This window comes from Oncorhynchus masou, chromosome 16, assembly GCF_036934945.1.
Source record: "Oncorhynchus masou masou isolate Uvic2021 chromosome 16, UVic_Omas_1.1, whole genome shotgun sequence".
NCBI classification, from domain to species: domain Eukaryota; kingdom Metazoa; phylum Chordata; class Actinopteri; order Salmoniformes; family Salmonidae; genus Oncorhynchus; species Oncorhynchus masou.
The window spans coordinates 38,928,908-38,951,396 of NC_088227.1; the positions used below are offsets into that span (position 1 = coordinate 38,928,908).

At 44.2% G+C, this 22,489-nt stretch overlaps 1 protein-coding gene across 1 annotated transcript in view; it reads left to right on the forward strand.

Annotated features, from left to right (window-relative positions):
- LOC135557935 (ryanodine receptor 3-like) overlaps window positions 1-22,489 on the forward strand; it is a 259,087-nt gene that overhangs the window by 70,607 nt on the left and 165,991 nt on the right. The window contains exons 10-15 of the mRNA XM_064991658.1: window positions 2,498-2,591; window positions 7,539-7,613; window positions 11,262-11,418; window positions 12,483-12,650; window positions 20,479-20,600; window positions 21,604-21,787. Coding sequence (XP_064847730.1) covers window positions 2,498-2,591; window positions 7,539-7,613; window positions 11,262-11,418; window positions 12,483-12,650; window positions 20,479-20,600; window positions 21,604-21,787 — 800 coding nt within the window. The remainder of the gene's footprint in view (window positions 1-2,497; window positions 2,592-7,538; window positions 7,614-11,261; window positions 11,419-12,482; window positions 12,651-20,478; window positions 20,601-21,603; window positions 21,788-22,489) is intronic.

Consider the following 22,489-nt stretch of genomic DNA (forward strand, 5'->3'; position numbering starts at 1 on the left):
ACCAACCCATACACCCCTGGGAAACCAACCCATACACCCTTTGTAAAACAACCCATACACCCCTGGGCAACCAACCCATACACACCTGGGCAACCAACCCATAAACCCCTGGGAAACCAACCCATACACCCCTGGGAAACAAACCCATACACCCCTGGGCAACCAACCCATACACCCCTGTGAAACCAACCCATCCACCCCTGGGAAACAAACCCATCCACCCCTGGGAAACCAACCCATACACCCCTGGGAAACCAACCCATACACCCCTGGGCAACCAACCTATACACCCCTGGGCAACCAACCCATACACCCCTGGGAAACCAACCCATACACCCCTGGGAAACAAACCCATACACCCCTGGGAAACAAACCCATACACCCCTGGGAAACAAACCCATACACCCCTGGGAAACCAACCCATCCACCCCTGGGAAACAAACCCATCCACCCCTGGGAAACCAACCCATACACCCCTGGCCAACCAACCCATACACCCCTGGCCAACCAACCCATACACCCCTGGGCAACCAACCCATACACCCCTGGGCAACCAACCCATACACCCCTGGGAAACCAACCCATCCACCCCTGGGAAACAAACCCATCCACCCCTGGGAAACAAACCCATACACCCCTGGGAAACAAACCCATACACCCCTGAGAAACAAACCCATACACCCCTGGTAAACAACCCATACACCCCTGGGCAACCAACCCATACACCCTTTGTAAAACATCCCATACACCCCTGGGCAACCAACCCATACACCCCTGGGCAACCAACCCATACACCCCTGGGAAACCAACCTATACACCCCTGGGAAACCAACCCATACACCCCTGGGCAACCAACCCATACACCCCTGGGAAACCAACCCATACACCCTTTGTAAAACAACCCATACACCCCTGGGCAACCAACCCATACACCCCTGGGCAACCAACCCATACACCCCTGGGAAACCAACCCATACACCCCTGGGAAACAAACCCATACACCCCTGGGCAACCAACCCATACACCCCTGGGAAACCAACCCATCCACCCCTGGGAAACAAACCCACCACCCCTGGGAAACCAACCCATACACCCCTGGGAAACCAACCCATACACCACTGGGCAACCAACCTATACACCCCTGGGCAACCAACCCATACACCCCTGGGAAACCAACCCATACACCCCTGGGAAACAAACCCATACACCCCTGGGAAACAAACCCATACACCCCTGGGAAACCAACCCATACACCCCTGTGCAACCAACCCATACACCCCTGGGCAACAAACCCATACACCCCTGGGAAACAAACCCATACACCCCTGTGCAACCAACCCATACACCCCGGGGCAACCAACCCATACACCCCTGGGAAACCAACCCATACACCCCTGGGCAACCAACCCATACACCCCTGGGCAACCAACCCATACACCCCTGGGCAACCAACCCATACACCCCTGGGCAACAAACCCATACACCCCTGGGCAACCAACCCATACACCCCTGGGAAACCAACCCATACACCCCTGGGCAACCAACCCATACACCCCTGGGCAACCAACCCATACACCCCTGGGAAACCAACCCATACACCCCTGGGCAACCAACCCATACATCCCTGGGCAACCAACCCATACACCCCTGGGAAACCAACCCATCCACCCCTGGGCAACCAACCCATACACCCCTGGGAAACCAACCCATACACCCCTGGGCAACCAACCCATACACCCCTGGGAAACCAACCCATACACCCCTGGGAAACCAAGCCATACACCCCTGGGCAACCAACCCATACACCCCTGGGCAACCAACCCATACACCCCTGGGAAACCAACCCTTACACCCCTGGGAAACCAACCCATACACCCCTGGGAAACCAACCCATACACCCCTGGGAAACCAACCCATACACCCCTGGGCAACCAACCCATACACCCCTGGGCAACCAACCCATATACCCCTGGGAAACCAACCCATACACCCCTGGGCAACCAACCCATACACCCCTGGGCAACCAACCCATACACCCCTGGGCAACCAACCCATACACCCCTGGGAAACCAACCCATACATCCCTGGGAAACCAACCCATCCACCCCTGGGAAACCAACCCATCCACCCCTGGGAAAACAACCCATACACCCCTGGGAAACCAACCCATACACCCCTGGGAAACCAACCCATACACCCCTGGGAAACCAACCCATACACCCCTGGGAAACCAACCCATACATCCCTGGGAAACCAACCCATACACCCCTGGGAAACCAACCCATACACCCCTGGGAAACCAACCCATACATCCCTGGGAAACCAACCCATACATCCCTGGGAAACCAACCCATACACCCCTGGGCAACCAGTGGGTGTAAGTCTATTAATAAGTCAGTCAATCATGAGATCATCACTGAGGCTAGTATGGTGTGAACATTTCACCATAACTTCAAAAGATCTCTATTGACCTTAGAATCTTGTGTTTATCCAATAGGATTCCTGTGTGGTGGTCACGTGATGCATCTTTGTCACGGGCATGATGAGAGTCTGACCATACCTGGGTCAGAGGCCAGCGAGATGGAGCAGAGGTACACTAGGCTTCCTGTCTGCCATTTTAACAGTATGTTAGAATATGTAGTCGGCGCTTAACCTTACTATTAAGGGCCATTTTAACAGGCACTTACAGTTACGTTTTATGATTTAAGAGAGCTTTAAATTAACTGGCATGACATTTTATCACCATACTGTTGAATCGTTTAGAGAAATGGGATACATAGCCTCACCCGGTCCTCAATGAATCTTAATCATCATCCACCTTTTTATAAATATCTCTGAGTGTACATTGGTGTCCATATTTCTCTATTGAGTCTTGTGTCAAAATTAAGTGATGTGCTTTTTTGGTGCATATTTTAATTTAATTTGCTGTATGAAAGTACAGACTAAGAGCTTCATAATGGTATATCATACATTATAAATTGGGTGATTAAAAGCCTGAAGGCCGTGGTATATCAGATCGTATACCACAGGTATGACAAAACATGTATTTTTACTGCTCTAATTACGTTGGTAACCAGTTTCTAATAACAATAAGGCACCTCGGGGGTTTGTGGTATATGGTCAATATACCACGGCTAAGGGCTGTATCCAGGCACTCTATAGCCTGTTGTGAATAAGAACAGCCCTTAGCTGTGGTGTATTGACCATATACAGTACCACACCTCCTTTAAATGTAGTTGACAAGCAGGAGAAAATGCCCTTAGAAAGATTTTGAGATTTTCCTCCAGAACTCTCCTTTGTTTACGCCCTATTCAGCATCCTTCACACCCTCTTAAGCCTTAGCCCCACCCACCCACACATAACCCATGTGAGTCAGCATGGTATTGTCCTCCAGAAAGTTACTTAAACCCAGCAAAATTCAGGGCAGCAATGTTTGTTGCGAACTGTAGCAAAACTGTTGCAGTTCTCTCTAGCTATATCTTTCCAAAAATCCACAGTAGCAAAGATGATCTCTATACTGATCAAGGAAGAGCCCGTTCTGTTATTAACATAAGCCTGTGACATGACAGAGCCATGTGCTTTCTCCTTGGCTCAACTAGGCTGATAATTCTACGTTTTTATTCATATTTACAGATCCCATACACGTTTTTAATTAATCCACATGAAAGTTCATATATTCAAGAAAAAAAATCTAAACAATACGAATAAATATATGCATACAGTAGCAGTCAAAAGGTTGGACACACCTACTAATTCAAGGGTTTTTCTTTATTTTTACTATTTTCTACATTGTAGAATAATAGTGAAGACATCAAAACTATGAAAGAACACATATGGAATCATGTAGTAACCAAAAAAGTGTTACATCTATGGGGGCGCTATTTCATTTTTGGATGAAAAACGTTCCCGTTTTAAACAAGATATTTTGTCACAAAAAGATGCTCGACTATGCATATAATTGATAGCATTCGAAAGAAAACACTCTGACGTGTCCAGAACGACCAAGATATTCTCTGTGCGTGCCCTAGAACGTGAGCTTCAGGCAAAACCAAGATGAGATGGCATCCAGGAAATGAGCAGGATTTTTGAGGGTCTGTTTTCCATTGTCTCCTTATATGGCTGTGAATGCGAGAGGAATGAGCCTGCCCTTTCTGTCGTTTCCCCAAGGTGTCTGCAGCATTGTGACGTATTTGTAGGCAGATCATTGGAAGATTGACCATAAGAGACCACATTTACCAGGTGTCCGCCCGGTGTCCTGCGCCGAAATTGGTGCGCAAAAGTCACCTGCCAGTATTTTTCCATGGGATACAGAGAGGAAAGCAAGCTTCCACGAACTGCATATCAATGAAGAGATATGTGAAAAAACACCTTGAGGATTGATTCCAAACAACGTTTGCCATGTTTCGGTCGATATTATGTAGTTAATCCGGAAAAGTTTTACGTTGTAGGTGACTGAATTTTCGGTTCGTTTCGGTAGCCAGACGCAATGTAGAAAACGGAACGATTTCTCCTGCACACAGACGCTTTCAGGAAAAACTGCGCATTTGGTATGTAACTGAGAGTCTCCTCATTGAAAACATCAGAAGCTCTTCAAAGGTAAATTATTTTATTTATTTGGTTATCTGGTTTTTGTGAAAATGTTGCGTGCTAAATGCTACTCAAAATGCTATGCTAGCTTTAGTCAATTTCTATGGTTCAAAAGCATATTTTGAAAATCTGAGATGACAGTGTTGTTAAGAAAAGGCTAAGCTTGAGAGCAGACGCATTATTTTCATTTTATTTGTGATTTTCAGAAATCGTTAACGTTGCGTTATGCTAATGAGCCTGAGGCTTTAGTCACAAACCCGGATCCGGGATGGGGAGTTTCAAGAAGTTAAACAAGAGATTCTTCAAAGTAGCCACCCTCTTCCTTGATGGCAGCTTTGCACACTCTTAGCATTCTCTCAACCAGCTTCATGAGGTTGTCACCTGAAATGCTTTTCCAACAGTCTTGAAGGTGTTCCCACATATGCTGAGCACTTGTTGGCTGCTTCTCCCCTTGGTGTCATTGTCCTGCTGAAAAAGAAAATGATAGTCCCACTAAGCGCAAAACAGATGGGATGGTGTATCGCTACAGAATGCTGTGGTGACCATGCTGGTTAAGTGTGCCTTGAATTCTAAATAAATGACTGACAGAGTCACCAGCAAAACACCCCCACACCATCACACCTCCTCCTCCATGCTTCATGGTGGGAACCACAAATGTGCAGATCATCCATTCACCTACTCTGCATCTCACAAAGACACAACGGTTAGAAACAAACATCTCAAATTTGGACTCATCAGACCAAAGTACAGATTCCCACCTGTCTAATGTCCATTGCTCGTGTTTCTTGGCCCAAGCAAGTCTCATCTTATTGGTGTCTTTTAGTAGTGGTTTCTTTGCAGCAATTAAACCATGAAGGCCTGATTCACACAGTCTCTTCTGAACAGTTGATATTGAGATGTGTTTGTTACTTGAACTCTGTGAAGCATTTATTTGAGCTGCAATTTCTGAGCCTGGTAACTCCATTGGACTTATCCTGTGCAGCAGAGGTAACTCTGGGTCTTCCTTTCCTGTGGCGGTCCTTATGAGAGCCAGTTACATCATAGCACTTGATTGTTTTTGCGACTGCACCTGAAGAAAATTTCAGTTCTTGAAATGTTCCTGATTGACTGACCTTCATGTGTTAAAGTAATGATGGACTGTCATTTGTCTTTGCTTATTTGAGCTGTTCTTGCCATAATATGGACTTGGTCTTGAACCAAAATGAATCACTTACCTTTGATGATCTTCATATGATTGTACTCACAAGACTTTCAGTTACCCAATAAATGTTTGTTTTGTTTGATAAAGTCCCTCTTCATATCCAAAAACCTCAGTCTTGTTAGCGTGTTTTGTTCAGTAATCCACTGTCTCAAACAACATCTGGTGAAATTGCAGAGCGTGAAACTCAACAAAACAGAAATTCTCATTATAAACATACATAAAAGATACAAGTGTTATACATCAGTTTAAAGACAAACTTCTTGTTAATCCACCCGCTGTGTCAGATTCCAAAAAGGCTTTACATCGAAAGCATACAATGCGATTATCTGAGGACAGCGCCCAGCTAACAAAACATTACATGCAGTTACCAGCCAAGTAGAGAAGTCACAAAAGTCAGAAATAGCGATAAAATTAATCACTTACCTTTGATGATCTTCATATGGTTGCACTCACAAGACTCCATGTTACACAATACATTTTTGTTTTGTTCGATAAAGTCCCTCTTTATGTCCAAAAACCTCAGTTTTGTTGGTGTGTTTTGTTCAGTAATCCATTGGCACAAAGCGCGGTCCATAAAAGTTCATAGAAACATATCAAACGATGGTTATAATCAATCCTCAGGTTGTTTTTGTCATAAATAATCGATAATATTGCAACCGGACAATATCTCCGTCAATACAAAAGGAAACACGCAGAAAACACTGTCCACTCATTGAAAGTGGTGTAAAAGCCTGAAACAATGCCTAAAGACTGGCCACATGTAGTGGAAGCCATAGGGATTGTGAACTGGGTCATGTCTTTGTTTGGTGGATAGGCTTTCAGTGGAAAAACAGCCTTTCAAAATAATAACATTTCCTGGATGCATTTTCCTCCGTTTTTTGCCTGTCATATCAGTTCTGTTACACTCACAGACATTATTTTAACAGTTTTGGAAACTATAGAGTGTTTTCTATCCAATAATACCATGCATATGCATATCCTAGCTTCTGGGCCTGAGTAACAGGCAGTTTACATAGGGTACCTTATTCGTCCAAACTACTCAATACTGCCCCCGTTCCCAGAAAGGTTTTAACAAGGCACACCTGTTAATTGAAATGCATTCCAGGTGACTACCTCAAGAAGCTGGTTGAGAGAATGCTAAGAGTGTGCAAAGCTGTTATCAAGGCAAATGTGGCTACTTTGAAGAATCTAAAACCTAAAATATAATTTGATTTATATAACACTTTTTTGGTTACTACATGATTCCATATGTGTTATTTCATAGTTTTGATGTCTTCACTGTTATTCTACAATGTAGAAATAGTAAAAATAAAGAAAAACCCTTAAATGAGTAAGTGAATCCAAACTTCTGACTGGTACTGTATATATATATATATATATATACATTTTTGGGGGCCCTTCTGGGGGTGCAGGGTAGCCTAGCAGTTAAGAGCTTGCTGGTTTAAATCCCTGAGCCAACTAGGTGAAATATCTGTCGATGTGCCCTCAAGCACTTAACCCTAATTGGTCCTGTAAGTTACTCTGGATAAGAGTGTCTGCTAAAATACAAAATGTTTAAATATAAGTCAAATGCCTCAGATCCTGTAACTGGTCACATTTAGTTTTAGTTTTAAAATGCACTAGGAAGAGAGTATTTTTTTTATTGCAAAGTCACTGTGTTTAATAGAGACAAATGTCCTGGTTTAAATTGAACTTTGTCTGTTTTAAAGGATCCAGACCTGACCTCTCTCCTCCCTCTCTTTGTCCTCAGGATTGTGAACTATGAGATGGGTAAAGGAGCATCCAGGGCCCGCTCTCTCTGGAGGCTGGAGCCCCTCAGGATTGGGTGAGCTGATACACACGCAGCCACACACACAAGCACCGATACCTAACCCTACCTCACGCTCTCTAGTTTCTCCCTGCCAGATGCTCACTCACCTAGACGCCAATATGATTTCAGATACTTTTTAGGGTAGTGACATTTCCACTATAACCCCATCAGGTATTATAACCACTATAACCCCATCAGGTACTATAACCACTATAACCCCATCAGGTACTATAACCACTATAACCCCATCGGGTACTATAACCCCATCAGGTACTATAACCCCATCAGGTACTATAACCACTATAACCCCATCGGGTACTATAACCCCATCAGGTACTATAACCCCATTAGGTACTATAACCCCATCAGGTACTATAACCACTATAACCCCATCAGGTATTATAACTACTATAACCCCATCAGGTACTATAACCACTATAACCCCATCAGGTATTATAACCACTATAACCCCATCAGGTACTATAACCACTATAACCCCATCGGGTACTATAACCCCATCAGGTACTATAACCCCATTAGGTACTATAACCCCATCAGGTACTATAACCACTATAACCCCATCAGGTATTATAACCACTATAACCCTATCAGGTACTATAACCACTATAACCCCATCGGGTACTATAACCCCATCAGGTACTATAACCCCATTAGGTACTATAACCCCATCAGGTATTATAACTACTATAACCCCATCAGGTACTATAACCACTATAACCCCATCAGGTATTATAACTACTATAACCCCATCAGGTACTATAACCACTATAACCCCATCAGGTACTATAACCCCATCAGGTATTATAACTACTATAACCCCATCAGGTATTATAACCACTATAACCCCATCAGGTATTATGACTACTATAACCTCATCAGGTATTATAACCACTATAACCCCATCAGGTACTATACCCCCATCAGGTACTATAACCACTATAACCCCATCAGGTACTATTACCCCATCAGGTACTATAACCCCATCAGGTACTATAACCACTATAACACCATTAGGTGCTATAACCCCATCAGGTATTATAACCACTATAACCCCATTAGGTACTATAACCACTATAACCCCATCAGGTACTATAACTCCATCAGGTACTATAACCACTATAACCCCATCAGGTACTATAGCCACTATCACCCCATCAGGTACTATAACCCCATCAGGTACTATAACCACTATAACCCCATCAGGTAATATAACCATTATAACCCCATCAGGTAATATAACCACTATAACCCCATCAGGTACTATAACCACTATAACCCCATCAGGTACTATACCCCCATCAGGTACTATAACCCCATCAGGTACTATAACCACTATAACCCCATCAGGTATTATAACCCCATCAGGTACTATAACCCCATCAGGTATTATAACCCCATCAGGTACTATAACCCCATCAGGTACTATAACCCCATCAGGTATTATAACTACTATAACCCCATCAGGTATTATAACCACTATAACCCCATCAGGTATTATGACTACTATAACCCCATCAGATATTATAACCACTATAACCCCATCAGGTACTATACCCCCATCAGGTACTATAACCACTATAACCCCATCAGGTACTATTACCCCATCAGGTACTATAACCCCATCAGGTACTATAACCACTATAACACCATTAGGTGCTATAACCCCATCAGGTATTATAACCACTATAACCCCATTAGGTACTATAACCACTATAACCCCATCAGGTACTATAACCACTATAACCCCATTAGGTACTATAACCACTATAACCCCATCAGGTACTATAACTCCATCAGGTACTATAACCCCATCAGGTACTATAACCCCATCAGGTACTATAGCCACTATCACCCCATCAGGTACTATAACCCCATCAGGTACTATAACCACTATAACCCCATCAGGTACTATAACCCCATCAGGTACTATAGCCACTATCACCCCATCAGGTACTATAACCCCATCAGGTACTATAACCACTATAACCCCATCAGGTAATATAACCATTATAACCCCATCAGGTAATATAACCACTATAACCCCATCAGGTACTATAACCACTATAACCCCATCAGGTACTATACCCCCATCAGGTACTATAACCCCATCAGGTACTATAACCGCTATAACCCCATCAGGTATTATAACCCCATCAGGTACTATAACCCCATCAGGTATTATAACCCCATCAGGTATTATAACCCCATCAGGTACTATAACCCCATCAGGTACTATAACCACTATAACCCCATCAGGTATTATAACCACTATAATCCCATCAGGTACTATAACCCCATCAGGTACGATAACCACTATAACCCCATCAGGTACGATAACCACTATAACCCCATTAGGTACTATAACCCCATCAGGTATTATAACCCCATCAGATATTATAACCGCTATAACCCCATCAGGTATTATAACCACTATAATCCCATCAGGTACTATAACCACTATACTCCCATCAGGTACTATAACCCCATTAGGTACGATAACCGATATAACCCCATCAGGTATTATAACCCCATCAGGTACGATAACCGCTATAACCCCATCAGGTACTATAACCCCATCAGGTACGATAACCGCTATAACCCCATCAGGTATTATAACCCCATCAGGTTATAAATGGTCTCTGAAAGTTTATTTCACAGCCCACACACATCCTGGTTCCATCTTCCATCAGCGTTCCACAGCCCACACACATCCTGGTCCCATCTACCATCAGCGTTCCACAGCCCACACACATCCTGGTCCCATCTACCATCAGTGTTCCACAGCCCACACACATCCTGGTCCCATCTTCCATCAGCGTTCCACAGCCCACACACATCCTGGTCCCATCTTCCATCAGCGTTCCACAGCCCACACACATCCTGGTCCCATCTTCCATCAGCGTTCCACAGCCCACACACATCCTGGTTCCATCTTCCATCAGCGTTCCACAGCCCACACACATCCTGGTCCCATCTTCCATCAGCGTTCCACAGCCCACACACATCCTGGTCCCATCTTCCATCAGCGTTCCACAGCCCACACACATCCTGGTCCCATCTTCCATCAGCGTTCCACAGCCCACACACATCCTGGTCCCATCTTCCATCAGCGTTCCACAGCCCACACACATCCTGGTCCCATCTTCCATCAGCGTTCCACAGCCCACACACATCCTGGTCCCATCTTCCATCAGCGTTCCACAGCCCACACACATCCTGGTCCCATCTTCCATCAGCGTTCCACAGCCCACACACATCCTGGTCCCATCTTCCATCAGCGTTCCACAGCCCACACACATCCTGGTCCCATCTACCATCAGCCTTCTTGTCTCTGGGCTTAGGTGACAGGTTCTTCAACAGCCATGCCAAACAGTCTGACTTTCCGTTTGTACTGAGATATTTTGAAACAATGGATGTGCTTCATTGTGAAAGCATGCTGAAATGCCCGAGGCAGCGGCTGTATATCTCTTTGTCGCAAAACACAGCGTACATCAATGTCTCTAGATTGAAATAGACATTGCTATGTCAGACACATTTTGACTCCGTTGTTCCCCTATCTGTCATTAGAAAGGGCTTATAGGGATCACTGTAGAATTTAGATTAACATCTGTCTGGGTTCATCCCCTCTTTGTGATTGGTCAGTTGGAGCGGTAGCCACATTCGCTATGGACAGGCGTTCCGTCTGCGTCACCTGTCTACCGGTCACTACCTGGCGCTGACCGAAGAACATGGTCTGGTCTTACAGGAGAGAGAGAAGTCCGATACCAAGTCCACCTCTTTCTGCTTCAGGGCTACCAAGGTTTGTTCCCGACAAATACCAACACTATTAAGTATTTTAACCAGTCTTTGTCTTTCAAAGTAAACTTTGTTTTACATTTACTCACAGAAAGGTGGATTGGAGTACGTTGTGGGTAAAGTTAGGGCTGTGACGATACCAGTATAGCAAATTTTTTTTTTCCATAGCAAAAACAAAAACAAAACACAAAGCCTGCTGAATGTAAAATATGGTGTACTATAGCTTGGGAAAATGCATAACTGTGATCTGGGTGACAACATAATGATGTTTGATTCCAACATTAGGGCTGTTAAATCCATCCCGGCCGTAGGTAAAACCATGGTATTTTCTAGAGAAAGACTGTTCTGTGCCTGAAAAAGGTCAGAGCAGACACACCTATATTTTTTAAGAGCACGTCAGATTTATCCTTTAACTTTTAAAAGGTCATCCTTGTACCCTATACACAACAATCAGTTACATTCTAGTCCATAACGCTGAGATGTCAAGGAACGGTCGAAGGCAAGTCACACAGTCCATTAACAACCCAACCAATCAACACAACCAAGGCTCCCTCCCTCCCTCCCTCCCTCCCTCCCTCCCTCCCTCCCTCCCTCCCTCCCTCCCCTCCCTCCCTCCCTCCCTCCCTCCCTCCCTCCCTCCCTCCCTCCCTCCCTCCCTCCCTCCCCCTCCCTCCCTCCCTCCCTCCCTCCCTCCCTCCCTCCCTCCCTCCCCATTCCTCCCTTCCTCCCTCCCTCCCTCCCTCCCTCCCTCCCTCCCTCCCTCCCTCCCTCCCTCCCTCCCTCCCTCGGTTCCCCTTTACCTGCTGTAATCAGCAGCCAGCATCCATATCTGACGAGGTGTGAATGGGTTCTGTGTGTGTGTGTGTGTGTGTGTGTGTGTGGGTGTGGGTGTGGGTGTGCGCGTGCCATTCGTGGTTCTGACCCCCAAAAATGCTGTTACTGTTTCATTGTGGCAAGTAATGAATAGGCTCTCTAACATACCTCTCTGATTAGTGTGTAATCTTCATTTGTTGTGTGTGTGTGTGTGTGTGTGTGTGCGTGTGCGTGCACGCGTGCTCCCTCCCACAGGAAAAGATAGAGTCGGGTACAAAGAATCGAGACATAGAAGGTATGGGAGTAGCAGAGATCAAGTATGGGGACTCAGCCTGCTTCGTGATGCACGTGGCTACAGGTCTGTGGCTGTCCTATCAGGCACCTGACGCCAAGGCCTCCCGTATAGGACCCCTGAAGAGAAGGGTGGGCTATTATACATGTTCATTGTACTGATGGTGTGGAAGAAGTGTACAAAAGTCACAACCTTGTTCTTTGACTAAATGTATTTTCAAATAATAATTGGAAGTGGCGATCAGCAGTTGAAACGATAACTAAGCGTTCTGTTTTGGTATGCAGCTGAGGGATGGGTCTGAAGAAATGTAACCACTCTCAAATTCATAGACAGATGCAAGGACTGACCATCCATGATATAGTTTTAACCATGTTTTGAGGCTACACAGTGTTTATTTAACATCAGATTAAAATAAGCTTATATTTTAGGTTCTGATGAGGTACGCCATAAGCCATGAGGTATTTATGGGTTATATTGTGGGTAAATGGGTACATTGATTCTTGAAGTTTAATCATACACTTGTTAACTTGAAAATGAGATGTACTGTAGGTCTATGGCCAATGAAATCACTGCACTGTTTACTACTGTATGTATGCCTCTCTATGGAAGACCATTTTATGCAGCTCACCCTGCACTATCAGCTCCAATGTAAATAACATGAGTCAACTTCTGATAAGCTTCCCAGTAAAGCATTAAAAACAATCAAGCAACCCAGAAAAGTGCTAAAAATAGCCCATATTAACATATGTAGCCTAAGAAACAAGGTTCATGAAGTCAATAACAGATGACATTCATATTCCGACTGTCTCTGAAACTCATATAATACCTTTGATGATACAGTGGAAGCAATACATGGTTATAACATCTACAGGAAAGACAGAAATGCCAACGGAGGTGGTGTTGCGGTCTATATTCAGAACCACATCCCTGTAAAGCTTAGAGACAATCTAATGTTAAATACTGTTGAAGAAATATGGCTACAGGTTCATCTGCCTCACCTGAAGCCCATTCTTAATGGAAGCTGCTATAGACCACCAAGTGCTAACAGTCAGTATCTGGATAATATGTGTGAAATGCTTGATAATGTATGTGATATCAACAGAGAAGTATATTTTCTGTGTGATTTAAATATTGACTGGCTCTCATCAAGCTGCCCACTCAGGAAAAAACTTCAAACTGTAGCCAGTGCCTGCATCCTGGATCAGGTTATCAGTCAACCTACCAGGGTAGTTACAAACAGCCTAGGAATTAAATCATCAATATCTATTGATCACATTTTTTACTAACTCTGCAGATATTTGCTTTTTAAAGCAGAATGCAAATCCATCGGATGTAGTGATCACAATATAATAGCCATGTATAGGAAAACCAAAGTTCCAAAGGCTGGGCCTAATATAGTGTATAAGAGGTTTTGTAGTGATTCTTATGTTGACGATGTAAATCATAATTGCTGGTCTGTGGTGTGTACTGAGGAGCAACCAGATGCTGCACTTGACGCATTTATGAAAGTACTTATCCCAGTTACTAATAAGCAGCACCCATTAAGGAAATTACTGTAAAAACTGTTAAATCCCCTTGGATTGATGAGGAATTAAAAAATTGTATGGTTTAGAGGGATGAGGTAGAAGGTATGGCAATTAAGTCTGGCAGCCCAACTGATTGGCAAACGTACTGCAAATTAAGAAATCATGTGACTAAACTAAATAAAAATTAAATAAACTACACTATGAAACAAAGATAAATTGTATAAAGAATGATAGTAAAAAGCTTTGGGGCACCTTAAATGAAATTCTTGGAAAATTACTGAGAATAATAGCAGACGATATTGCCACTCCTATTTGCCACATCTTCAATTTAAGCCTACCTGAGAGCGTGTGCCCTCAGGCCTGGAGGGAGGCTCAAATAACCGACCAATCAGCCTGTTACCAACCCTTGGTAAACTTCTGGAAAAATGTATGTTTGTCCAAATACAATGCTATTGTACATTAAACAAATTGACAACAGAATTTCAGTATGCTTATAGGGAAGGACACTCAGCAAGCACAGCACTTACACAAATGACTGATGATTGGCTGAGAGAAATTGATGATATAATGATTGTGGGGGCTGTCTTGTTAGACTTCAGTGCAGCTTTTGACATTATTGATCATAGTCTGCTGCTGGAAAAAACGTATGTGCTATGGCTTTAGACCCCGTGCTATGCTGTGGATAAAGAGTTACTTGTCTAACAGAACACAGAGGGTGTTCTTTAGCGGCATCATATCAAATATAATGAAGTTAGAAGCAGGAATTCCCCAGGGCAGCTGTTTAGGCCCCTTGCTTTTTAAAATTTTTACTATCGACATGCCACTGACTTTCAGTAAAGCCAGAGTTTCTATGTATGTGGATGACTCAACACTATACATGTCAGCTACTACAGCGACTGAAATGACTGCAACACTTAACACAGAGCTGGAGTTGGTTTCAGAGTGGGCAGCAAGGAATAAGTTAGCCCTAAATATTTCTAAAACTAAAAGTATTGTATTTGGAACGAAACACTCACTAAACCCTAAACCTCAACTAAATATTGTAATAAATAATGTGGAAATTGAGCAAGTTGAGATGACTAAACTGCTTGGAGTAACACTAGATTGTAAACTGTCATGATCAAAACATATGGATGCATTAGTAGCTAAGATGTTGAGAAGTCTGTCTATAATAAAGCGTTGCTCTGCCTTTTAAACAACACTATCAACAAGGCAGGTCCTACAGGCCCTAGTTTTGTCTCACCTTGACGACTGTTCAGTCGTGTGGTCAGGTTCCACAAAAAAAGGACAATTGCAATTGTCTCAGAACAGGGCAGCATGGCTGGGCCTTGGATGTACACAGAGACCTAATGGTAATCATATGCGTGTCAATCTCTCCTGGCTGAAAGTGGAGGAGAGATTGACTTCATCACTACTTGTACTGAGGTATTGCCATGTTGAATGCACCAAGCTGTCTGTTTGAACTACTGGCACAAAGCCCGGACACCCATGCATACCAATACCACTCCAATACCTTGACTTTGTTGTCCTAAGCCATAACTTTGGAAGTATGCTTGGGGTCATTGTCCATTTAGAAGACCCATTTGCGACCAAGTTTTAACTTCCTGACTGATGTCTTGAGATGTTGCTTCAATATGTCCACGTAATTTTCCTTCCTCATTTTGTCATATATTTTGTGAAGTGCACCAGTCCCTTCTGCAGCAAAGCACCCCCACAACATGATGCTGCCACCCCCATGCTTCATGGTTGGGATGATGTCCTTCGGCTTGCAAGCCTCCCCCTTTTTCCTCCAAACATAACAATGGTCATTATGGCCTAACGGTTCTATTTTTATTTCATCAGACCAGAGGACATTTCTCCAAAAGTACGATCTTTGTCCCCGTGTGCAGTTGCAAACCGTAGTCTGGCTTTTTTATGGTGGTTTTGGAGCAGTGACTTCTTCCTTGCTGAGCGGCCTTTCAGGTTATGTTGACAAAGGACTCATTTTACTGTGGATATAGATACTTTTGTACCTGTTTCCTTCAGCATCTTCACAAGGTCCTTTGCTGTTATTCTGGGATTGATATGCACTTTTCACACCAAAGTACGTTCATCTCTAGGAGACAGAATGCGTCTCCTTCCTGAGCGGTATGACGGATGTGTGGTCCCATGGTGTTCTCCCTTCCCACCAGCTCTTCTATCTCCCTTCACACCAGCTCTTCTATCTCCCTTCCCACCACCTCTTCTCTCTCTCTTCCCACCAGCTCTTCTCTCCCTTCCCACCAACTCTTCTATCTCCCTTCCCACCACCTCTTCTCTCTATCTCCCTTCCCACCAGCTCTTCTAACTCCCTTCCCACCAGCTCTTCTCTCTCTTCCCACCACCTCTTCTCTCTATTGGCCGTGAGACACGCATTTGATCCTCTTCTCACGTTCTCACCTCTTATATCTCACTTACTGAAAACTGCTGCTTTTACGTTAACTTTTCAACTGTGCTTCGAATCGTTTTGAAATCGGAGCATCTGCTTCTTCAATTTAACTTCACAAGCTGAACCTCTATCATTATTCTGCCTTGCCACCTCACATTGTGACACATTGAAACATATGATTGGTCTAGTAAAGGATCAAGGGGATTGGGTGCATGTTTTTAAGAAACGCCCCTCTGGATTAGAGTGGTGCTGATTGGAGGGAACGTTCTCCGCTGAGTTTTTAAAACTGTAAAAAGTGCAGCATGATTGCGCTGTGTTATGTAAATGTTAAATTAGGTTGCTGTTACTCCCTGTCCCTATTGCAGAATGCAGCCTTTTGACAGCATGTACTAAAGTCGATTTAATCCACACTTACATTAGTCCCCTCGTTTGGTGATTGACATTTAGGTTGTGACAACGAAAAGGCCGCAGACGGACCTACAGAATGTTTTCGTAGGTTAGTTTTGCAGGGTGACCTGATTTGTAACTATGAATAAAAAAAAAATGTTAAATGTAGGGGCAGATTTATGTCATCTTGCCTTCGGGAGATTTTATTAGCTTTTTAATGTATTTAGTCGGATCAGCGGAACAATTCTCATTCTTGACAATGGGCTAAAATACAGTGTAATTCGTGTGATAGTCAGCAACAACACTACTGCTATTCCCCATACCTATTATATTATTCCACTTCTACTGCTATTCCCCATACTTATTCTATTATTCCACTTCTACTGCTATTCCCCATACTTATTCTATTATTCCACTTCTACTGCTATTCCCCATACTTATTCTATTATTCCACTTCTACTGCTATTCCCCATACTTATTCTATTATTCCACTACTACTGCTATTCCCCATACTTATTCTATTATTCCACTACTACTGCTATTCCCCATACTTATTCTATTATTCCACTTCTACTGCTATTCCCCATACTTATTCTATTATTCCACTACTACTGCAATTCCCCATACGTATTCTATTATTCCACTTCTACTGCTATTCCCCATACTTATTCTATTATTCCACTTCTACTGCTATTCCCCATGCTTATTCTATTATTCCACTGCTGCTGCTATTCCCCATACCTATTATATTATTCCACTTTTACTGCTATTCCCCATACTTATTCTATTATTCCACTACTGCTATTCCCCATACCTATTATATTATTCCACTTCTACTGCTATTCCCCATACTTATTCTATTATTCCACTGCTGCTGCTATTCCCCATACCTATTATATTATTCCACTTTTACTGCTATTCCCCATACTTATTCTATTATTCCACTTCTTACCAGTTCTGCCAGTATCATCACATATTTGAAATCTGATATATAGATCAGGGATGTCCAACCCTCCTGGAGAGCAAGCAGGATTTTCTTCAGGACCTATTTAAAAGAGACAGTTCACCCGCATAAAAACAATATAGAATGTTTGTGTCCTTACCTTGAACGCTGTCTATGAACAAGGAGACTTCAAACTATGATTTGGTTACCCACTGCCATCAACCAGTAATATAAACATTCCTGTGCAGAACCTTGGTGTGGTGGTAAAACTCCCTGGCACGTGTCACATGTAACTTTCCACCTGAGAACAGAGATCAATCCCTGCTTCCGACCTTCCCACTGTTTCTAGCATTTCCCTGTCTCCCTATCTCATTTAATTATTGAGTAAAGTGTCAAACCACCTAAAAAATATGTCCTCCAAAAATATTAGCATAATTAACATTTCATCCCCCCAAAATCTCAAAGTAACAAAGTTGTTGAATTTTGAATGTACATTTAATGTTCAAAGCATCCTGAGAACACCTAATTTTCCACCCTGGCCATAGGCCTAAGCAATGTACAAAAACATCTTCCTGAGGGAGGACCCCCAGTCCCCCATCTAGGGACTGTGCCAGGGGACAATGAAATTCACATAGCAAATTTCACTCCAAGCTTTCCTCAAACATTGGCAGCCCTATGGTGGGGAGGGAGAGAGAGCTCGATAGAAAGAGAATAGCTGGTGGGGAGGGATAGAGAGAGAGATGGAGAGAGAGAAGTGCTGGTGAGAAAGAGGAGAGGGATGGAGAGAGAGAAGTACTGGTGGTGGGCGAGAGAGAGGGAGAGATGGAGAGATGGTAGTGAGGGAGAGAGAGAAGTACTGGTGGGGAAGAGGAGGGATGGAGAGAGAGAAGTACTGGTGGTGGGCGAGAGAGAGGGAGAGATGGAGAGATGGTAGTGAGGGAGAGAGAGAAGTACTGGTGGGGAAGAGGAGGGATGGAGAGAGAAGTACTGGCGGGGAGGGAGAGAGGGGGAGAGATGGAGAGATGGTAGTGAGGGAGAGAGAGAAGTACTGGTAGTGAGGGAGAGAGGGGGAGAGATGGAGAGATGGTAGTGAGGGAGAGAGAGAAGTACTGGTGGGGAAGAGGAGGGATGGAGAGAGAGAAGTACTGGTGGGGAGGGAGAGAGGGGGAGAGATGGAGAGATGGTAGTGAGGGAGAGAGAGAAGTACTGGTGGGGAAGAGGAGGGATGGAGAGAGAGAAGTACTGGCGGGGAGGGAGAGAGGGGGAGAGATGGAGAGATGGTAGTGAGGGAGAGAGAGAAGTACTGGTGGGGAAGAGGAGGGATGGAGAGAGAAGTACTGGCGGGGAGGGAGAGAGGGGGAGAGATTGAGAGATGGTAGTGAGGGAGAGAGAGAAGTACTGGTAGTGAGGGAGAGAGGGGGAGAGATGGAGAGATGGTAGTGAGGGAGAGAGAGAAGTACTGGTGGGGAAGAGGAGGGATGGAGAGAGAGAAGTACTGGTGGGGAGGGAGAGAGGGGGAGAGATGGAGAGATGGTAGTGAGGGAGAGAGAGAAGTACTGGTGGGGAAGAGGAGGGATGGAGAGAGAGAAGTACTGGCGGGGAGGGAGAGAGGGGGAGAGATGGAGAGATGGTAGTGAGGGAGAGAGAGAGAGGAAAAGAGACTGGGGAGGAAGAGAGAGAGACAGGAGTTGATCCCTCCTCTCTCAGAAAAGATAACTGCAACTAACTGTCACCATCCCTCTCTCATTATCACATCTAAATGACTGCCTCATGTGTCCTGACACATCCTGCCTGGGTGGGAGCCACATCCTGCCTGGGTGGGAGCTAACTGGGGGAGAGGAGGAGACCTAAGCCAACTCACAGCTCAGACATCTGATATAATGCCTCACTTGATTGGATGTGATCAGAACCATGTATTTAGAGAGTTGGGCCAATGTGGTTTCTGCATTATGATGCATTTACATGACACTTCAACATTCTATGGAAGCCATGTTAGAACCCCATTAACGTTACATGAGGAATAGAATGTTCAGAAGGAGAATTATGATGCATTTACATGACACTACAACATTCTATGGCAGCCATGTTAGAACCCCATTAACGTTACATGAGGAATAGAATGTTCAGAAGGAGAATTATGATGCATTTACATGACACTACAACATTCTATGGCAGCCATGTTAGAACCCCATTAACGTTACATGAGGAATAGAATGTTCAGAAGGAGAATTATGATGCATTTACATGACACTACAACATTCTATGGCAGCCATGTTAGAACCCCATTAACGTTACATGAGGAATAGAATGTTCAGAAGGAGAATTATGATGCATTTACATGACACTACAACATTCTATGGAAGCCATGTTAGAACCCCATTAACGTTACATGAGGAATAGAATGTTCAGAAGGAGAATTATGATGCATTTACATGGACACTACAACATTCTATGGCAGCCATGTTAGAACCCCATTAACGTTACATGAGGAATATTTCAACAATGCTATGTAACGGAATGTCTAGAATTGGAAAACTATTCAAAACACTCATCACTATATGGCTCTGCATGTGATTAATTAGTAACAAGGGACATGTTACATTGAGTTGCACAGATACCTGTTTGTGGTAATGTCTGTGTTGTGTTCTTCGAATAATGTCTGTCTATAATGTGTGTGTTGTGTATTTGCGAGACAGGCCTGTCTGCATGCTGAGGGTCACATGGACGACGGACTGACCCTCCAGCGTTGTCAACACGAGGAGGCACGGGCTGTACGCATCATCAGGAACACCACTGTCCTCTTCAGCCACTTCATCAAGTAGGGCTGTGTGTGTGTGTGTGTGTGTGTGTGTGTGTGTGTGTGTGTGTGTGTGTGTGTGTGTGTGTGTGTGTGTGTGTGTGTGTGTGTGTGTGTGTGTGTGTGTGTGTGTGTGTGTGTGTGTGTGTTTGTGTGTGTGTGTGCGTGCTACTGAATGCTCCTGAATAATACTAAATGCCCCTGAATGCTACTGAATGCTCCCAAATACTACCGGATGCTCCTGAATTCTACTGAATGCTCCCTAAATCCTACTGAATGCTACTGGATGCTCCTGAATACTACGGAATGCTACTGAATGCTCCTGAATGCTACTGAATGCTCCTGTATACTACTGAATGACAAACCGATTCACATGACATTGCGCAATAGAGATCCAATTGCAGCTACAGAACCGAAGGCAATTTTCCTGCTTTTGTGTGATTAGTCATGGATTAGTTCTCATGAATTAGCCTGCCGTGGATTCACTACCAGTGCCTGATTTCGGAAATGATCTGCTGTAGAATTTGTGCAATGTAATTTGAAAACAATTGAGATGGTTTGAGACCATTGTGGATAAGTGATATTAATGTAGACTATTAACAGTAAATTAGTTTTATGTCACTTTCTTTTTTTCTCTATCCCTCTCTGCTTACTCCTTTTTCTCCCTCTTCCTCTCCCCAAACCTATCCCTGCCCCTCTCCCTCTTCCTCTCCCCAAACCTATCCCTGCCCCTCTCCCTCTTCCTCTCCCCAAACCTATCCCTGCCCCTCTCCCTCTTCCTCTCCCCAAACCTATCCCTGCCCCTCTCCCTCTACCTCTCCCCAAACCTCTCCCTGCCCCTCTCCCTCTTCCTCTCCCCAAACCTATCCCTGCCCCTCTCCCTCTTCCTCTCCCCAAACCTCTCCCTGCCCCCTCTCCCTCTTCCTCTCCCCAAACCTCTCCCTGCCCCTCTCCCTCTTCCTCTCCCCAAACCTCTCCCTGCCCCTCCCCCTCTTCCTCTCCCTGCCCCCCCCCTCTCCGCTAGGGGTCTGGACAGTATAGGAAGGGATAAGAACGTGGAGGTGTCTCTGCCTAACTTTGACGAGGTGTTGCAGACGCTGGATGACCTGATTGAGTATTTCAAACAGCCCGACTCAGAGCTGGAACATGAGGAGAAACAAACTCTGCTGAGATCTCTCATCAAACGACAGGACCTTTTCAAAGAGGAGGTGAGCTGCCAGAGCTCCGGGACCTCAGGTTTAATCGGGGCTAAATTTGAGTTCATCTCAGTTATTAATCTCAGTTTTGGACAGTTTTGTTCTGGGACCCATTTGCCAGGATCCAGTACATCTCGTGGCCTGAACAATTATTTTCACTGTTTGCATTGTAAAAATTTAACTAAAGGCAATCAGAGTCAATTCAAGTTGACTCCTCTGTAATTCTCCTGGCTGCCCATTAATAAAATGCTTCACGTGAAAACATGCCAGATACTCTAAGAATTGATTTGTGTTGTGCCGGCCCGGGTTCATGGTTTGCACGACATTGTAGTCTATATAGACCAACGCGTGGTCATTACTGTAGTGAGAGGGGGAATTGCACCAGTATCTCTCACAGAACTGGAATGAGAATCACTTTCTATGATCTCTCTCCCTCTGCTCTGACAGACGTGAGCCTTCACCTCTCATCTCTCCAGCTGCAGCATCCCTGATCAAGTGAAATACATTTCCCAAACTTATATAATTACGGCTGTCTGTTCAGAATGAAATGAAATCATTCAGAAGATTACACCACCAATAGGTCTATAATTTAGCCACAGAGGATCGATAGCTTTAAAAAAAATATATATATATATATCCTAGCTGTGGCAACGCGCGGCAAATGGATCCTGCTGAACAGAGAAGACTAGTCTGTCTGTAGTGCTACCAAATATG